The sequence below is a fragment of the Apteryx mantelli genome, chromosome 22, assembly GCF_036417845.1.
Source record: "Apteryx mantelli isolate bAptMan1 chromosome 22, bAptMan1.hap1, whole genome shotgun sequence".
In the NCBI taxonomy this organism is placed as follows: Eukaryota; Metazoa; Chordata; class Aves; order Apterygiformes; family Apterygidae; genus Apteryx; species Apteryx mantelli.
Genome location: NC_089999.1, coordinates 7,795,848 through 7,810,185, shown reverse-complemented (window position 1 = coordinate 7,810,185; position 14,338 = coordinate 7,795,848). Strand labels below are relative to the sequence as shown.

The 14,338-nt window shown below is 41.6% G+C and overlaps 1 protein-coding gene across 9 annotated transcripts in view; it reads right to left on the bottom strand.

Annotated features, from left to right (window-relative positions):
- RFFL (ring finger and FYVE like domain containing E3 ubiquitin protein ligase) overlaps nucleotides 1-14,338 on the bottom strand; it is a 44,994-nt gene that overhangs the window by 14,041 nt on the left and 16,615 nt on the right. For 7 of the 9 annotated variants that reach the window (XM_067309773.1, XM_013958238.2, XM_067309771.1 and 4 more), the window contains exons 2-6: nucleotides 9,610-9,800; nucleotides 3,502-3,906; nucleotides 1,697-1,780; nucleotides 1,102-1,309; nucleotides 99-122 (exon numbers count right to left, since the gene is read on the bottom strand). In XM_067309773.1, the coding sequence (XP_067165874.1) occupies nucleotides 99-122; nucleotides 1,102-1,309; nucleotides 1,697-1,780; nucleotides 3,502-3,906; nucleotides 9,610-9,795 (907 nt within the window). In that variant the 5' untranslated portion in view covers nucleotides 9,796-9,800. Of the gene's footprint in view, nucleotides 1-98; nucleotides 123-1,101; nucleotides 1,310-1,696; nucleotides 1,781-3,501; nucleotides 3,907-9,609; nucleotides 9,801-10,536; nucleotides 10,558-14,338 lie in introns of those variants that run through there. The other 2 variants (XM_013958237.2, XM_013958236.2) reach the window with 2 other exon arrangements.

The window sequence follows — 14,338 nt, the reverse complement described above, 5'->3', positions numbered from 1 at the left end:
CTCTAGTTTTTACTCAAATATTTTCTATATCATGAAAACAGTAGCACTGAGATTCTTAACCATGAGAAGAACAAGGCAACGGTAAGAATATCACTTACCAGTTTGATCGTCAGTGTCAGAAACTGGAACATAAGAGGAGAAAGTTGATTATTTGGTGAGAATAAGAGAAAAACATTTATTCAAGCTGTATTAATAAGCAGGAGATGAAAGCCTTGAAGGGAGGTGACTAAACTAAAACAGAAGTTCAAGCAGATTCTCTGATTAAGATAGTTCATTCGACTGGTAAGGGACTTTCTCTTTTACTGAGCATATATATCTAATACTTCACAAAGGTAAGCAACTACCTGAAGTGATTTGTCGATTTTATATGACAGTTTTGAATTTTACTCAGTGTAAGAGTAGTTCTAGGAAGTCATGCCCCTTGTGCCAATTTCTTTGGTTTTACACAATCACACCTGAGACACACAGAGGGGGTAACAGTGTTTAAAAAAAAATGATAAGTGGTGTCAAAAGCACAAAATACAATGAAAGGAGAATATAAGACTAAAGAGATTGTCTTCAACCTTTTAATATTTGTAGACAACAAACCTTGGAGAGATGTGTTTAAGAAAACAGCACTCCTTTAGATGATAAGAAACCTATCTTTGAAATCAGAAAATGTTAAAATGCACTAGGGCATTTTCCTGCATTCTTTGCCAGTTACCATGAGTCAAGCAGTGAGAGCTCACTCAAGTGCTTGCAATCATCTGGCTGTAGCCTCACATCAGCTGCTCTGTGGGTGCTGCAGTAGCCAGTGAGATCTGCCACAGCTGTGCAGAATCCCAAGATGAAGGGCACACAGTTCTTCTCATTTGTTGCTACCACAGAGAAGTCACTCTCCAGAGTTAACGTGATGCTCTCATGTTAAACAAGTACAAATAGCGATGAATATAGTTCAGCAACTTCCACTCTAACAGTGCATGGATGTGTATCAGAACTTGAAACACTCTAGTCATCTTCTCACTTGCAAGAAACAAATGTGGAGAAGTTCTATTCCCTTCTGCCACTGTCAGTAGAGAGGGAAAGCCTGGAAACCAGATACATGCTTGTTAAATTTCTTACCTAGATGTTGAAGGTCTTTCTCTTTATAAAGGCGAGTCACTCGCTCCAGCAGCTCCCACTTCTCACAGCAGCCTTTGTAGTTGACAAAATTGCGAGCAAGAATTTCCTTCAGCTGTCGCACAGTGAGCGCATCGATATCTCCAATGCTTGTCAGATCAGAAAGAGAAGCCCGCCGCCCCGGCACCAGGTTATCTTCTGAGTCAATAGACTGAAAGGGAACAAAGATGAAGTGATTCTTGCCCTCAATACCTAGCACTACAATTTAAATCAGCTTTCAACATGTGCACTAACAGGACTTTGTGTCTGGATGTACATATAAATTGGATTTCTGCATGAACCCTCCCATTTACCTGAAACAAGTCCTATGACGGAAATAAACCATTCCTACTATTATAAGGTCCAAGTGACACTAGCTCTTTCTGTATGTGGAGGACAAGAGAAGGCTAAAGAGGGGGGCTGGTTGGGTCTGCAGATGGATATAGTCTGAATTACAGTCTAGCCACCCATCTGTCTGCAGTAATGATTCTGCAGTGGCAAATACAGCCTACAAAACCTGGAATTCCTTGTCATCTGTCTAACGCTAGGACACACAAACCTGTGTCTCCTCCTCTGCTGATGCTTCTGCTGCATTCTCAACTCCTGTCATATTGACTTGGCTTGGAGGTACATACCCATTTGCCTAAAAGAGGAAATAAAGCTTTCACCAACAGTATATATCTGTGTGTCCAGATGGAAATTAGCTTGATAGTTCAGCATAACTGCAAACACTGCCTGTTGGAATGAGGAACTGCAGCACCAGGTAAAAGTGAAGCACACTGGTGGGAGATGTTTCCTGTGTGGTGCTTACAAAAGCAAATAAAATTTTAAACAAGGTGTAAACTATTTGAAACTGAAGCGCCCTATCTGACCCTTTAAGGCCCCACTTTATTTAAACCCTGTAAAGTACTTGCACAATAAGCTCCCACATGATGCTCTTGTGAGGCTTACAAGGTCTGGAGGAAACCAGGAGGAAACCAAATCTATATTGACTTAAGATGGAGTTGCTGTAGAAAGAGAAGGGGCAGATGCTCTGAGCACTTAACAGAGCGAAAGGAACTGCAGTGTAATCCTAGCCAGGTCTCTCTCTGCAGCTATCATCCGCCTGTGTGGTTTCCCTACTGATAAAAGAAGGTAATGTTACCATATTGCTTAAAGGAGTGGTGACTTGTTAATACTTGCAAAGCAAAATAACAACAATAATGACGAAAGAGCCTGAACTGTAGCAGGATATCATGGGAGTCAAGAAAAGGAGCTGAAAGGCACCACAGGGAAGTAAGGGAGGATGGCAGAGCTGAACATGGAGTTAAAAATTGGGATGGTAATACCCAGAAATCTGTCAGAGAATAAAAAGGCCGTTCTAATCATATGTAAAAAATGTCCCCATCCCTCCACCAAAAAATGTTCTTTTTGTACTAGATCTATCCATCAAGGAAGGAGAAGGTACACTTTCAGAGCTCTGGCCCACGGAGAACTAATTATGCCTATTAACTTAGTAATAGGTCTGACTGCAGATGTTGAACATTGTGTAGACTTGCCATACCAAATAGGAGAAAGACAAACAAAGCAAAGTCAATAAAAAACAATTAAACTCAAATGCCCCTGACAGAGTTCAGCATATACTGAAGACTAACAACAAATTTGGGGTTTGACATCAATTGATCTAGGTGCAGAAGACACCAAAAACCTTGCTCATTCCCCAGTCCTCTTTCCCAGCAGTCTCAAATCCAAGATCACCTTAAAGCATGCTTGCTGTCTTGCATATGAATTAAAGAAAGATAACAACTGTCTCATCTAATACCTCCATACAATTGTCAGAAAGCTATTAACATCAATGGACAAGACAGGTCTGTGCACCAACACAGGTATCAAGTGCCAAATGAACCTTTAGTCACAGAAATGTCTAGTGTCAGTGGTAACTGTGAAGCAGACCACTGAAAAAAATCACGTTCCAGAGGAACTCAGAATAGTGATATTTTTCTCAAAGTAAGTGTCCAGTATATTCAGCCCTTCTCACCAAACTAAATTCTACTAGCACAGAAAGTGGGAATGGCCCATCAGAGTCAGTGCAGCAACAAGGCAGTGTAAAATAACTCATCTTACCTCCCTAATTGTTCTATAAGAAAGTGCAAGGTCCTCACTCCAAAATTTAAATAAACTGGAAAGAGCATGTGTAAAATGCAGCTGAGTTTTTTTGTCAGCTATTCTACACAGAAGCCCTCCATGATTTTTAAGCAGGCATCTTTAATGTAAAACCTTTCTGGCATATTTCCTACTTGGAAAACCTCCCAGAATATCTTAGCAGTTAATCCAACAACAGGGATGAATGAGTATGCAAAAGATGCTTCTAGCTAGAGACTGTACCTGTGGATGTTCCTGAGCTAGTGAACTTGAGATGGGATCTGCAGACACTGGAGACGCATCATGTGAGGTAGAAGATGCTATGCTGGTCGGTGGGAGAATCACAAAGTCTTGCTGTCCAGAGGCACTGCTATTTAAAGGTGGTGTTTGTATCTGATCTTCCTGGGTAATTACAGGCTGTTGGCCAAGAATCAGAAATACCAGGTCCTCCTTTTCACGACACAACTCTGTGGAAATGTCACGGAGTGCCAAATAGTCTCGTAGATCCTTCACCTTCATCTTTATCAACTCTTCCCGCTGAAAAGCTGTGGCTCGGAAACGTTGACACAGATGGCAGAGAAGGGGACCACTTTCAGGCTGACTCGAGCAGGACATGCAAAAATTCTTTTTACAGTCCAAGCAGACGTGCTGGTAAAGAGAAGGGAACAGAATCAAACAGATGTGCCATGCCTTGAGACACAGGTGCACAATGACTGTAGTGCTCCATTAACATCTGGAAGCCAAAGTAGGTCGTAACCCATGTTAAAGCATAATCAAAACCTTCTAATGTATGAAAAAATGTCAAGTATGTTATGCATGCTCCTAGATGAGGAGATGGCTCAATCCCATGAACAGATCGCTAGATTCCTCACAGTTCTTAGGAAAGCACTACTTATACTCTAGTTACCCAGAATTAAAACTTACATTCTTAAACAATTCCCTCAAATGACATGAGCTTCCTGGAGCTTATTCTGGACCTGTTCATCCAGTTTAAGTCCAAAATGAAATCAAGAGATATCTATGAGGCAGCAGACTCTGTAAAGTAAATCACAGCTAGCTGTGCATTGCTTTATAAAGCAATGAAAAGCTGTTCTGTGCATTAAGAAAGCTCTAGCATTGGAGGGAACTACTTATAAACATTTCTCTATTTAATAAGTTTAATACTTTCTAAAAGCAACTCCCCATACCTTTTTTCTTTTCCTCCAATTTGCTGCAATCACTAAACGAAGCTCGATTTTCCACCATAAGAGGGAAAGGAAACAACAAGGTCTACAGTGTCAGACAGACTTCAAAGAATTCTAATTGTATTTATGCAGCAAAAATAGCCAGCTTATTTTAAAAATAATATGCACACTGTGTGCCAGTTAGGTGCGAGACAGAAAGTGTTGGAAGTTTTGGAAATATTAGGCCCCAGATGTTTAAAAAGCTTTTCAGATTAAGTTCGGTTGTTTAAGATCTATATTTTTATGCTGTTCTGATATCAACACTCAGGGCTTGATTTTCAGAAGTTCCAAGCACTCACAGTTCACGTTGACTTCTGTAGAAACTTGACTGTTCAACACTTTGGAAAGTCAAATTCTGCATTTTCCAATAGGAATAGCAGCAGAACAGCCACATTACGGACCCTTAAAAAAAAAAGTCCTGAGGGAGAAAAGAACTAGATTATTTCATTGCTGGTTAAAAATGCTAATTAACAGTCTTAGGGAAGACAATTTCTCTATGAAACAGGGAGATGCACAGGCAGCCACCTACAGACTTTCATTCCCCTTCTTATCCAGGCAGCATGCATTATTTTTACCGTGAAACAGTCAGCTCTGGAATGAATCAGCAGGCGCAAATCTTTCTTTTGAGAGTACTATTCTGAAAGAATTTGTGCATATACGTTTGCTTGTCTCAGTAGGAACTGGAGCAAAACCAAAAAGGCATTTCAGAAAGACCAGTTAGTAACAGTAATCTTACGTCACTAGAGTTCTGGACTAGACTTTTTACCATTAATACTCTTTATTTCTACATCTGCTTGGACTAGAGAAATAGCTTTCCCCATTCTATTTGTGAGTTACCATAAATTTGCCCTTAGCATCCTGACCCTTTAGAACTACGCATGGAGAAATACACATGAAGACTTGGAGAAGCAACAAATACAAACAGTCTAACAAAAAAACTGTTTCATGAATTGCTTCTGGTGATCGAAGAACATTTTTAACTTCACAATTCAAAGAAGCAGATGTTTCTCATGTTCTGAAACATGTAAATATGCTATTTGCTTATAGGAGCTCCTTCTGACCCCTCTATAGCCTAGCAGCCCCCTTGCCCCGCACACCTCTTGCGGTTATAACTCACAGACTTCTGCTGTAGACCCTGTAATAGCCTCATATTGGGAGTTAGTGGAAAAGTCCTATACCGAAGCATTTTAGGATGAGAAAATTTCCACCACAAAGAGAATCTCTGGTCATGCAAACTTGAAGCCTCATCTCAAAATTCTTGTTTATTTGTGGGCTTGCCAAGTAAAAGCGACATTCATCAACCACAAACCACGACAGGAAGGGCAATCTCTACAGACCATCCAGTTTCAAGAAACTTTCCTCAACTGGGTCATTATAAAAAACATTAGTATTTGACTGACTTATTTTTGACCCTAAGATTTCTGGAGCAATTCAGTTAACTCAGAACCTTTCAGGGCAGAGACGTGCATGCGCATGTGTGCAGAGCAAGGGAGCGAGCGCTCCACAAAGGCATTCCTACCCAAATGATCATGGGTACGTTCAGGAGGCCACACCAGACTAATGGAAAATGACAACACTTTCCCCCTCTCAATCACCCATGCCCTTGACAGCAAAGCAATCAGAAGAAGTGGGGAAAAAATACATAGCTTTACTCTGGAGGAGAAAGAAAAAAAAAATTCCCCATGCTCCGAAGACTGCCAAATTGGCTCTAAAGGGAACGCACTGCACGGCCAAGAACCTTCTACCCAGAAAACCCCAGTTTGGAGTGCCTAAGTGTTTAGATAGCGCACAAGTGAGCACAGTGCAAGGGCTACATTAGTCAACATACTTTTTGCAAGCAATTAACAGCAATAACACATGAGTCTACCTTAGTTATCAAATGATACACTCAAGAAGCCAAAATAAAAACAAGCATGTCTCTTGCTTATCAGTTCACCACTAGGAGTTATCTTCAGAGAAAAAAAATCCCCCTGCCCGTATCGGAGCATCGGGTATTTAAACATGCACAGAAGCTGTTTGCTGCATCTGAGTATTAAGCCGCCTTCAAAGCTTTTGCTATATTTGTTGAACTCTGACCGAAAGGGATGCAGCTGAAGACAACATTCTCTGCAGAACAATTCATTTTAAACATTACTGTAAGTTAAAACCTGTTACTAAAAGGTCAGGCCACTTTTAAATGATACTTGCTATTTCTAATTGCTAGCACAATCACAGGGCAGTCAAACAAAAGTGCAATACTTTAACTCAGAAGTCGGTCCCGACCGTAGGCTGTCCCTGGTTGTTGCTCTGACAGCGAGTCTCCCAGAGATACCAGGACTGGGCTTTGATACACTTGGCTCTTCTCTGCGCGCAGGATAAAATGAAGAAATGCCAACAGTCAAGCCTTCACTACAGCTACTGTGGTTGGGTTGGGGTTTTTTGTTTTGGGTTGGTTTTTTTTAAATCTTATACTCTAGCTTGCCAGGAGCATTTTCTGTAAGTATGCAAAGAAAAGCATCTTCCCGAAAATGTCAGCCAATTTGAGGCACTGAAATCATAAAATGGGGGAGGAAAGAATAACAACCTGACATGTCCCCAAAATTGCCTGGCATAGCTTTCTAATGGAGGAGAGGGAAGTGAAGAATGCTTGTTTTAAATTAAAAGATTTTGTGGAACCCGTTTACTACAGAAAACCAAGGTCAAAAAAGTTAGCTAAGAGGAAGAAAACAAGAACACTCAGAGATTATTTCTGCTACCAGGACTAATTTTATATCTTTTAAAGATGCTCCAACAGTTATTTAAAAGCACCTCATAAGTCCCTGTTCCATTCAAATGTCCCCTGTCCTACCCCTTTTAGCAAGTGCCATGTTGCATGAAAATTAAACTACAGCTATGATAAAAGGTCAAGTACCTAAGAAACCATCATTCCGCTTTCTTCTTTTTAAAGCAATCTAAGTTATTCATATGGTCTCCAATGTGGAAGGAATTCATTTTTACCTATTAAGTTTATACAAATATTCCAGTATAAATATTAACTGGACCCTACAGCTCAAAGGAACTGCCTCTCCTAGGATAAAATGCAGAGTTTTTCTGCTCTCGTTGCAGCAAAGTGAGATTTCACATGCCTCTCGGTCTACATCAACGGAATTAAATTAAAGAATTAAAATGGCTTCCAACCTGTCAGTGTTTTATAAGTGAGTTATATATACAACCCTTGATCTCAAATCCTGTTCTGGAGACCAAGGACTGATGGATGGGCTCTAGCAGACCTTGCTGCAGCTATTTAAACTTTACCACCAGTAGTCCTCCAGTCCCAGAGGGAATGGCTCAGTAGCTGTGGTGGCAGAAGGGAACATGAGCCTGTGTTTAGGAGCCCCCCTTCCCAGTACAGCAGATAAATCTCAGCCTCATTTTCATTGATAGTCCGCACTGAATGGAAGCAGCTGAGACACAAGCACACATTGTATTCTGCCGTCCCATTTACAGAGACGGTCAACTCCAGCAGGAAAACAGGGAAGCCTGCTGGTGGCAGAAATATCTTAAACAGCTACCACAGATCCACTACAATGTGCGCATCAGAGCTTTACCTTGCATGCATAGATCCATGTGTTTTTCACACATCTGGAAAGGTACTGATGAGTGGTATACAAGACACTGCTTTGATGACAGCTGCTATTAGAAGGTGTATTTTAGAAGATACCAGGACCAATAGGACCACGGTTCTAGCACTGATACTGTATAACCCATATGCAACGGTGGCCTCCTTTACTGCCTGAATGTTTTTCATTTCAAAAGTTAACACTGGTTTCAGAATTAATCTTTTTCAAAGTGTTTGCAAAGACACATTACATTAATGGGGACAGTGTTAAGACAATATTACCCACAGTCACGGGCAGTGGCATGCACCATTCACAGCTGACCCAGAATCTGCCTAATGCCAGAAAAAGTCTAAGCATACTTATGCACCCAAACCACTAAGGGGACATAAAACCCAAAAATCAGTTACCAAAGTTTAAGTTTGCAGTGATTCCTGGAGCAATAACATTTCTCAGTGCAAAAGTCAAACATCCCTGTTGCTTCTGTGAGTGGAAAGCAACAGTTGTACCAAGACTTACCCTTTCTCAGATAATATGCGCCAGCATGCTTGAATGAAAAGGGGAGACAAAACAAAAAAAGACCAGTTTATGAATTTCCCTATCTAATCTAAAAGCACAATGGCCAGAACTCACCATAATTTTTTTATAAGTTTTCACATTTACTGCCAGCTTTATAGCTTTTTCAAAACAGAATCATAAAAAGATACCCTAACAGAGCTTTTTAAAAGATTCATTTCTCCAGATCAAATGCTTCTATTCTTCATTCATTAGCTTCACTTTAGTAGCATGCTATATGGATCAGACACTTACTAAGCAGCAGAGTTTGGACTCTAACCAGCTTTCTTCACTAAAACACATTTCAGAAAGCATTATGGGAACCTCCATGTTTAAATAATTTCCCAGCCAGGGTTTGCTGTCTAATTAAAAACCTCATGGCAACAATCATTTTGGCAACTATATGCTCAAAAATGAAGTTTACAAACAAGATAAAATGGGTTTAGTCTTTTTCTGTTTTTTTTTTTTCTTTCTTTTTTTGGCACAGAGCTTCGGCAATTCAACCCCCCATCCCATAACCTTACATGGCTTTTTAGCCTGAAGAGCAATAGCTTGGATATAAAAATATATGCACATCTTTCACTGAAAGCACAAACAGAATTATTGTCACTACTATTTTTTTCTTTTTTAAGGACATTAGCCTTTTTAAAATAACAAATTAAAAACTAATGTTCAAGTTAACGTTCCTTTAAGTGATTACAAGCAGCTTGGCATTCTTCTTTCAGGGCCTGGGAAAGCCAAGTCTACTGAAGGTTAACTACCACATTTCCAGCTATCTTAAATTATGTCTGCTAATTGCAAAAGAATGACTAAATATATAGACACAAAGACAAGCTGTCTGTTTCCATATGATACATCCTCAAATCTAAGGCCTCTAATGGGCATGTGTTTCTCTTCAAATTGGCCTTCAGTAATTAAGTGGGAGCCAGACAGCGCACAGCAGTCAAACTGAGCGCTCCCCCAAGTCAGCGGCCGCAGGACGGAGAGCTCCAACCCACCTTCCCGGCGGGACTGCCGAAGTGCACCCCACACGCCTTGCAGCTCTGCTCGGACGCCGTGGGAGACGGGTAGGAGCTGTAACCGGGGTTGGAATAGGCTTGGGCTCGGGCTCCCTGCTGCGGCTGGGGCTGCATCTCCTCCGGTGAGCCATCCAGACAAAACCAGTTACAACAGCTTGCCCACATAGTAACTGAGAGAAAGAAAAGGAAAAGATAGGTTACAAATGACACAGGAAACAACCTGCCAGCTACAGTGAGAACAAGGCGTAAAATGAATATTTAAATTTCCCACCATCGACTCATTCCTGACGGTGTGTGGTAAGTTTTGATCTTTCCCCTAACTTACAAGTATACACAAAAAACATGCACCCAGGACAACACAATAAACCTTTGGTGAGAAAGGACAAATAAAGTTTCAGGATTGTTATTACTGGAATTCTTAGAGTTAAGAGATCCCAGCAAAGGTAAGATTAAATTTATATTCCAGTCAGCTGTATGAGACTCTATGACCAAGTTTGCTGTAATAGACTGTCACCATTCCATATAAATCATAATACACAGTTTTTGGTGGATCAGGCAAGATAACAAGCTCAAATTGTGTCTCATACATCTTACTTAAATAAAATCAACAGCAAGATCACAGATGGGTATTCTTCAATTTTATTCCAAATCCCTCTATAAAGTCAAAGCTACAGGTCTATAAACACAAACAAGACAAGGACAGTGGTGCCACTCCTGATTCAACATGCCAGTTTTCAACTGAATTTGCAGCAGTAGAAGGCTAAACCACCACACAGCAAGCGTTACTAACTTAAGAAAAATCAAATATTAACTTCCACTAACTTCTTTGGGTAAACAACTGCATATGATAAAAAAATAATTCCTTGTTTATTTTCTTGCAAAACAAATAAGGATATATATGCTTACCTAAAATCCTAACGACCCAGCATGAAATGCACAGTTTTGCAATCTTCTAAGACCACCCATGCAAAAATATTCCAGAATAACACAGTGCTATAAACTTGCGCTTGGGAGTTTACAAAGAAATCTGAATTCATCTGGGCATTCAGTTTCTAGAGCGTACACCACGTGTCATCACTTACTGGTAAACAGAACACAAACTGCCTTCTCTGCACTTCTGCATTCACATTGCTGTTCCTGCTCTATGTTTCCTTTACGTCTTAAAAGTCAGCTCCATCACTGACAGTGTTCAGCAACTGCTCAGTTTTCTAAACTTCTGGAATTAAAGTATCTTGCTCAGCTGTACAGGCGCTTCAGTTCTTTCCCTCAGTAAGTGCTGCCATTGCAAAATCTAGATTCCCAAGGGAAGGGACTGGTATGAGTCCTAAAGGTTAGGTGACCTTAATAATATACTAACGTACTGGGTTTTTTAAAAAAGCTGTGTTCAGTTAACTCTGTTGGGTTGATGAACTTAAACTGGGAAGCTTTCGTAGTTTGGTGCTGTTCCAGTATCTGTAGCTTTAGTGGCATCTTTAATCCTCTCAAAGTCTAGCTGAATTTGGCCTGTCAACGCTCCTGCTGTCACTGCAGCAGACACAGGCTTTTCAAAAGCCACAATGACGAGCTTACCAACGAGCGCTGCCCTGCAGCCTCGGCAGATTGTAATGTTTAAGTGAAAATCTACAGATTCACGACAGATAAACAATTTGCAGTGTAACTGATGTTCACCGTGCAGTAGTGTAACTGGCCCTTAGAGCAGCAACGAGATCTCTAGTAACAGGGTACCAACAGGCCCATTCCCCCACCGCTACTTGTGGGCAGCTGCTGCACTCCAGCATTTTGCTCAAAGGAGAAAAAGGAGCCCCAGGAGGGAGCCAGAAGGAGGGGGGGACCAAAGGCACAGACGGCGCAGAACAAGGCACAAGACTATTATTATGGATAGCTTGTGACATCAAAATTGTCAAGCACTGATACCATCAAACACCGAAAATCCCAGCGCTGAAGTCGTCCCAGTATATTCTCCACCCCTACTGCCCAGGCACCAAGTGCGGACACAAAATTTTGTAGGTGCCTTGACCATCGTCCTCCCGCATCATTTGGAGCTGTTCTCAGACATAACAAGCAAGCTGCTGGGCTTCTCCCCAACGGTTTTAGATAGCAAACTACCTTGGCAGAAACGTCTACACTCTGCATGGAAAACACTTAGGATAGTCACCACGTAACAAAGCAGCAAAGCCCTTTAGGCCACTAAGAACTTTGATTTGTGTTACATCTCTGTGTACAAAAGCTGGTCTCAGAAGATTATAAGCTTAAACCTAGTTATTATTTATAACCATAAATAAGAATCAATAAAACCAGTGCAAGCTCTTCCTGACACACAGGGATCTGAAGCCTGAAAGTATTAATGGCATAGCTGCAGTGTCTTAGTCTCACATTTAATTTCACGTGGCACAGTACTCCCCCTGCGAAAGGAGAGGCAATTGCCATTTGATAAATACATAGAAAGCAGCGTTCCATGTCACCGAAATAACACATCAGTCACTTGTACTTGCTCTGTACTGCAATCGAAGCACATACTGTAGATCTCATACGTAAACAATTACTCTTCTTTCTGCACATTAATTCTTAAGCAATTAATCTCCCTCAGAAGTTAACGCGTCTATTGCAAAAAATAACTGTATTTCATTTCAAACCACGCTGTTTGGAGGCTTCATTTGTTCCTAGGAACTGCAAGCCTAAACAACGCAAGACCTCGGCAGAGTGAAGCAAGCATTCAGAGCCTCCGCAGGAGGGGAAAACTGCGTCCGCACCAAGCGCTCTTCCTGTTTCAAGGACTCCTGCAAGCTGAAGGCCACCCACGATAACAGAATACACAAACGCTACAGCCTGCCCCCAAACCTTGTTTTCCTGAGAAGACAGCCTGCTAATTCTCTCTGAAACATTGCAGCATGTCAAACACTGGGAAGAAAAACACGAGGGAGTGCCCAAACCAGGATAAAGTAAGATGGAACTCGGCATTCATCTTAAATTCTGTTCTTGTGTCACCGCTAGGAAAATATAAGGTTGACAAAAGGCTCAGATGCTGTTTCAGAAGAACATTAATCCTGCTCATCTAAGAAAGTATAGAAGGGAAGCTTCCATAAACAAACAATAACTAGGGCTGTCCTCTGAGCTGTAAAGTTTTTCCAAAAATACCTTCCACCTTTAAGAGAAAGGAGCACACAGAAACATGACAGCCATGCACAACATGGGTATGGTACTTCAGCCTCTATTAATATATACCAGGGTTTAATTAGTTTAAGGGCCTCTGCATTCAAAGTTATACTAGTTTAAGTCAGAGCTTGTCTACATGCAGGATTTACATTGACAAAGAAAAAAATTGCCTTGTGCTGAAGTTTGGTAGCCACACAGAAGTGGACTGCTGTTGTTTTGTCACCAGTCAGCGTCCGGGGAGGCTGGCAGGTTCCTCCCGAGCAGTGTCCTGCACCGTGAGCAGCCATCCCACGCTCCTGTTGTGTCACCGTCGGCCCTTCCACAAACTGGGATTCTCCTCAAGGTGCGCCGTGAGATGTCTGCGGTACACAGCCTGAGACCACCACGCTGCCGGCGCGGGCAGCCTCTTCTTGCATTCCTGATTGCAAAAGGAGGAGCTCACAAATGTTTCCGCTTAGGCACAGAAAGTGCCCGCCACACTCTGCGTTGAGGAGCCAACGCCACCCCAACTTATTTTGTAGGTATCAGTTGCTGCTTGCAAATTCCCAGTGGACCACAATGGATGAAAAACAACTGTTCTGCTGATAGTTGGAACAATGCCGTGGCTGATGCGTAGGAGCTTAAAATGCTGCCACCAGTTGGCTGAAGCTTTGCTAACTGGCTGCCATATTACCAAGCAGACTTGACTGAGGCTTAAGATGCTGCTAAAACTTCTCTTTATCTGCCTACAGCTGCTCTAAGAAGAAAACAAGAAATTCAGACAAGATTCGGCAGCTGCTTCAAGGCAGATTTTTCCTTTGTTCTGAATAGCATCTTTCAGAGACCTGAGGAAATAAGCACTGCTGGCGGGAAAGGGCTGGTAGCGGCGGCAGAATTTCAGGGTGAAATTTCAAATAGCAATTTCCTAGATCTCTCGATAATGCTTGCTACAGCCCAACTATTCCCTGATTTGTTTCGTCATCCATTCAGAGGGATGTGGTTAGCACTGTCCAGAAACTGGTAATTTCTGCTAAGCAATATTTCGGACGGATAAGTTATCGCTACTGATGCGGCAGAGTTTGAGTATCCCAATCAAAAAGTACTGCCCCATGTAAAGCCTGCCAGTCCTTGGAGAGGAATGGCTGTTTTGCACATAGGGAGTTCCCCAATTACAGCGTAGTGACAGATTAACACCCTGCTTCAGAATTTACCAATGGAAAGAGCTGCTTCTTTGCTGTGCTCCAGGGCTTGGTGAACCCTTACAGTTACCTGACCAATATTAACATGTTGGTCTGGAAAAGTTAATGATGCCATAATTTTCAGGAATTCTCAAACATCATCTTGAATAAGAGATGTTGATTTGCTGGCATGACTAATGTTACAGGCATTACTGATATCAGCATTCTTCATTATTTTTGGACATCATGCTCATACTAGCCAGTGGGAACTAACCAAGTAGCTGCAGGATGACAGTAGAGCATGTTTTGGGGAAACTGAAAGCTATATGGCAGACGCTCAACAGATGACTTCTGGCAGCCAAACAATATCTGCCCTAAACCATGACCACGTACTGCGC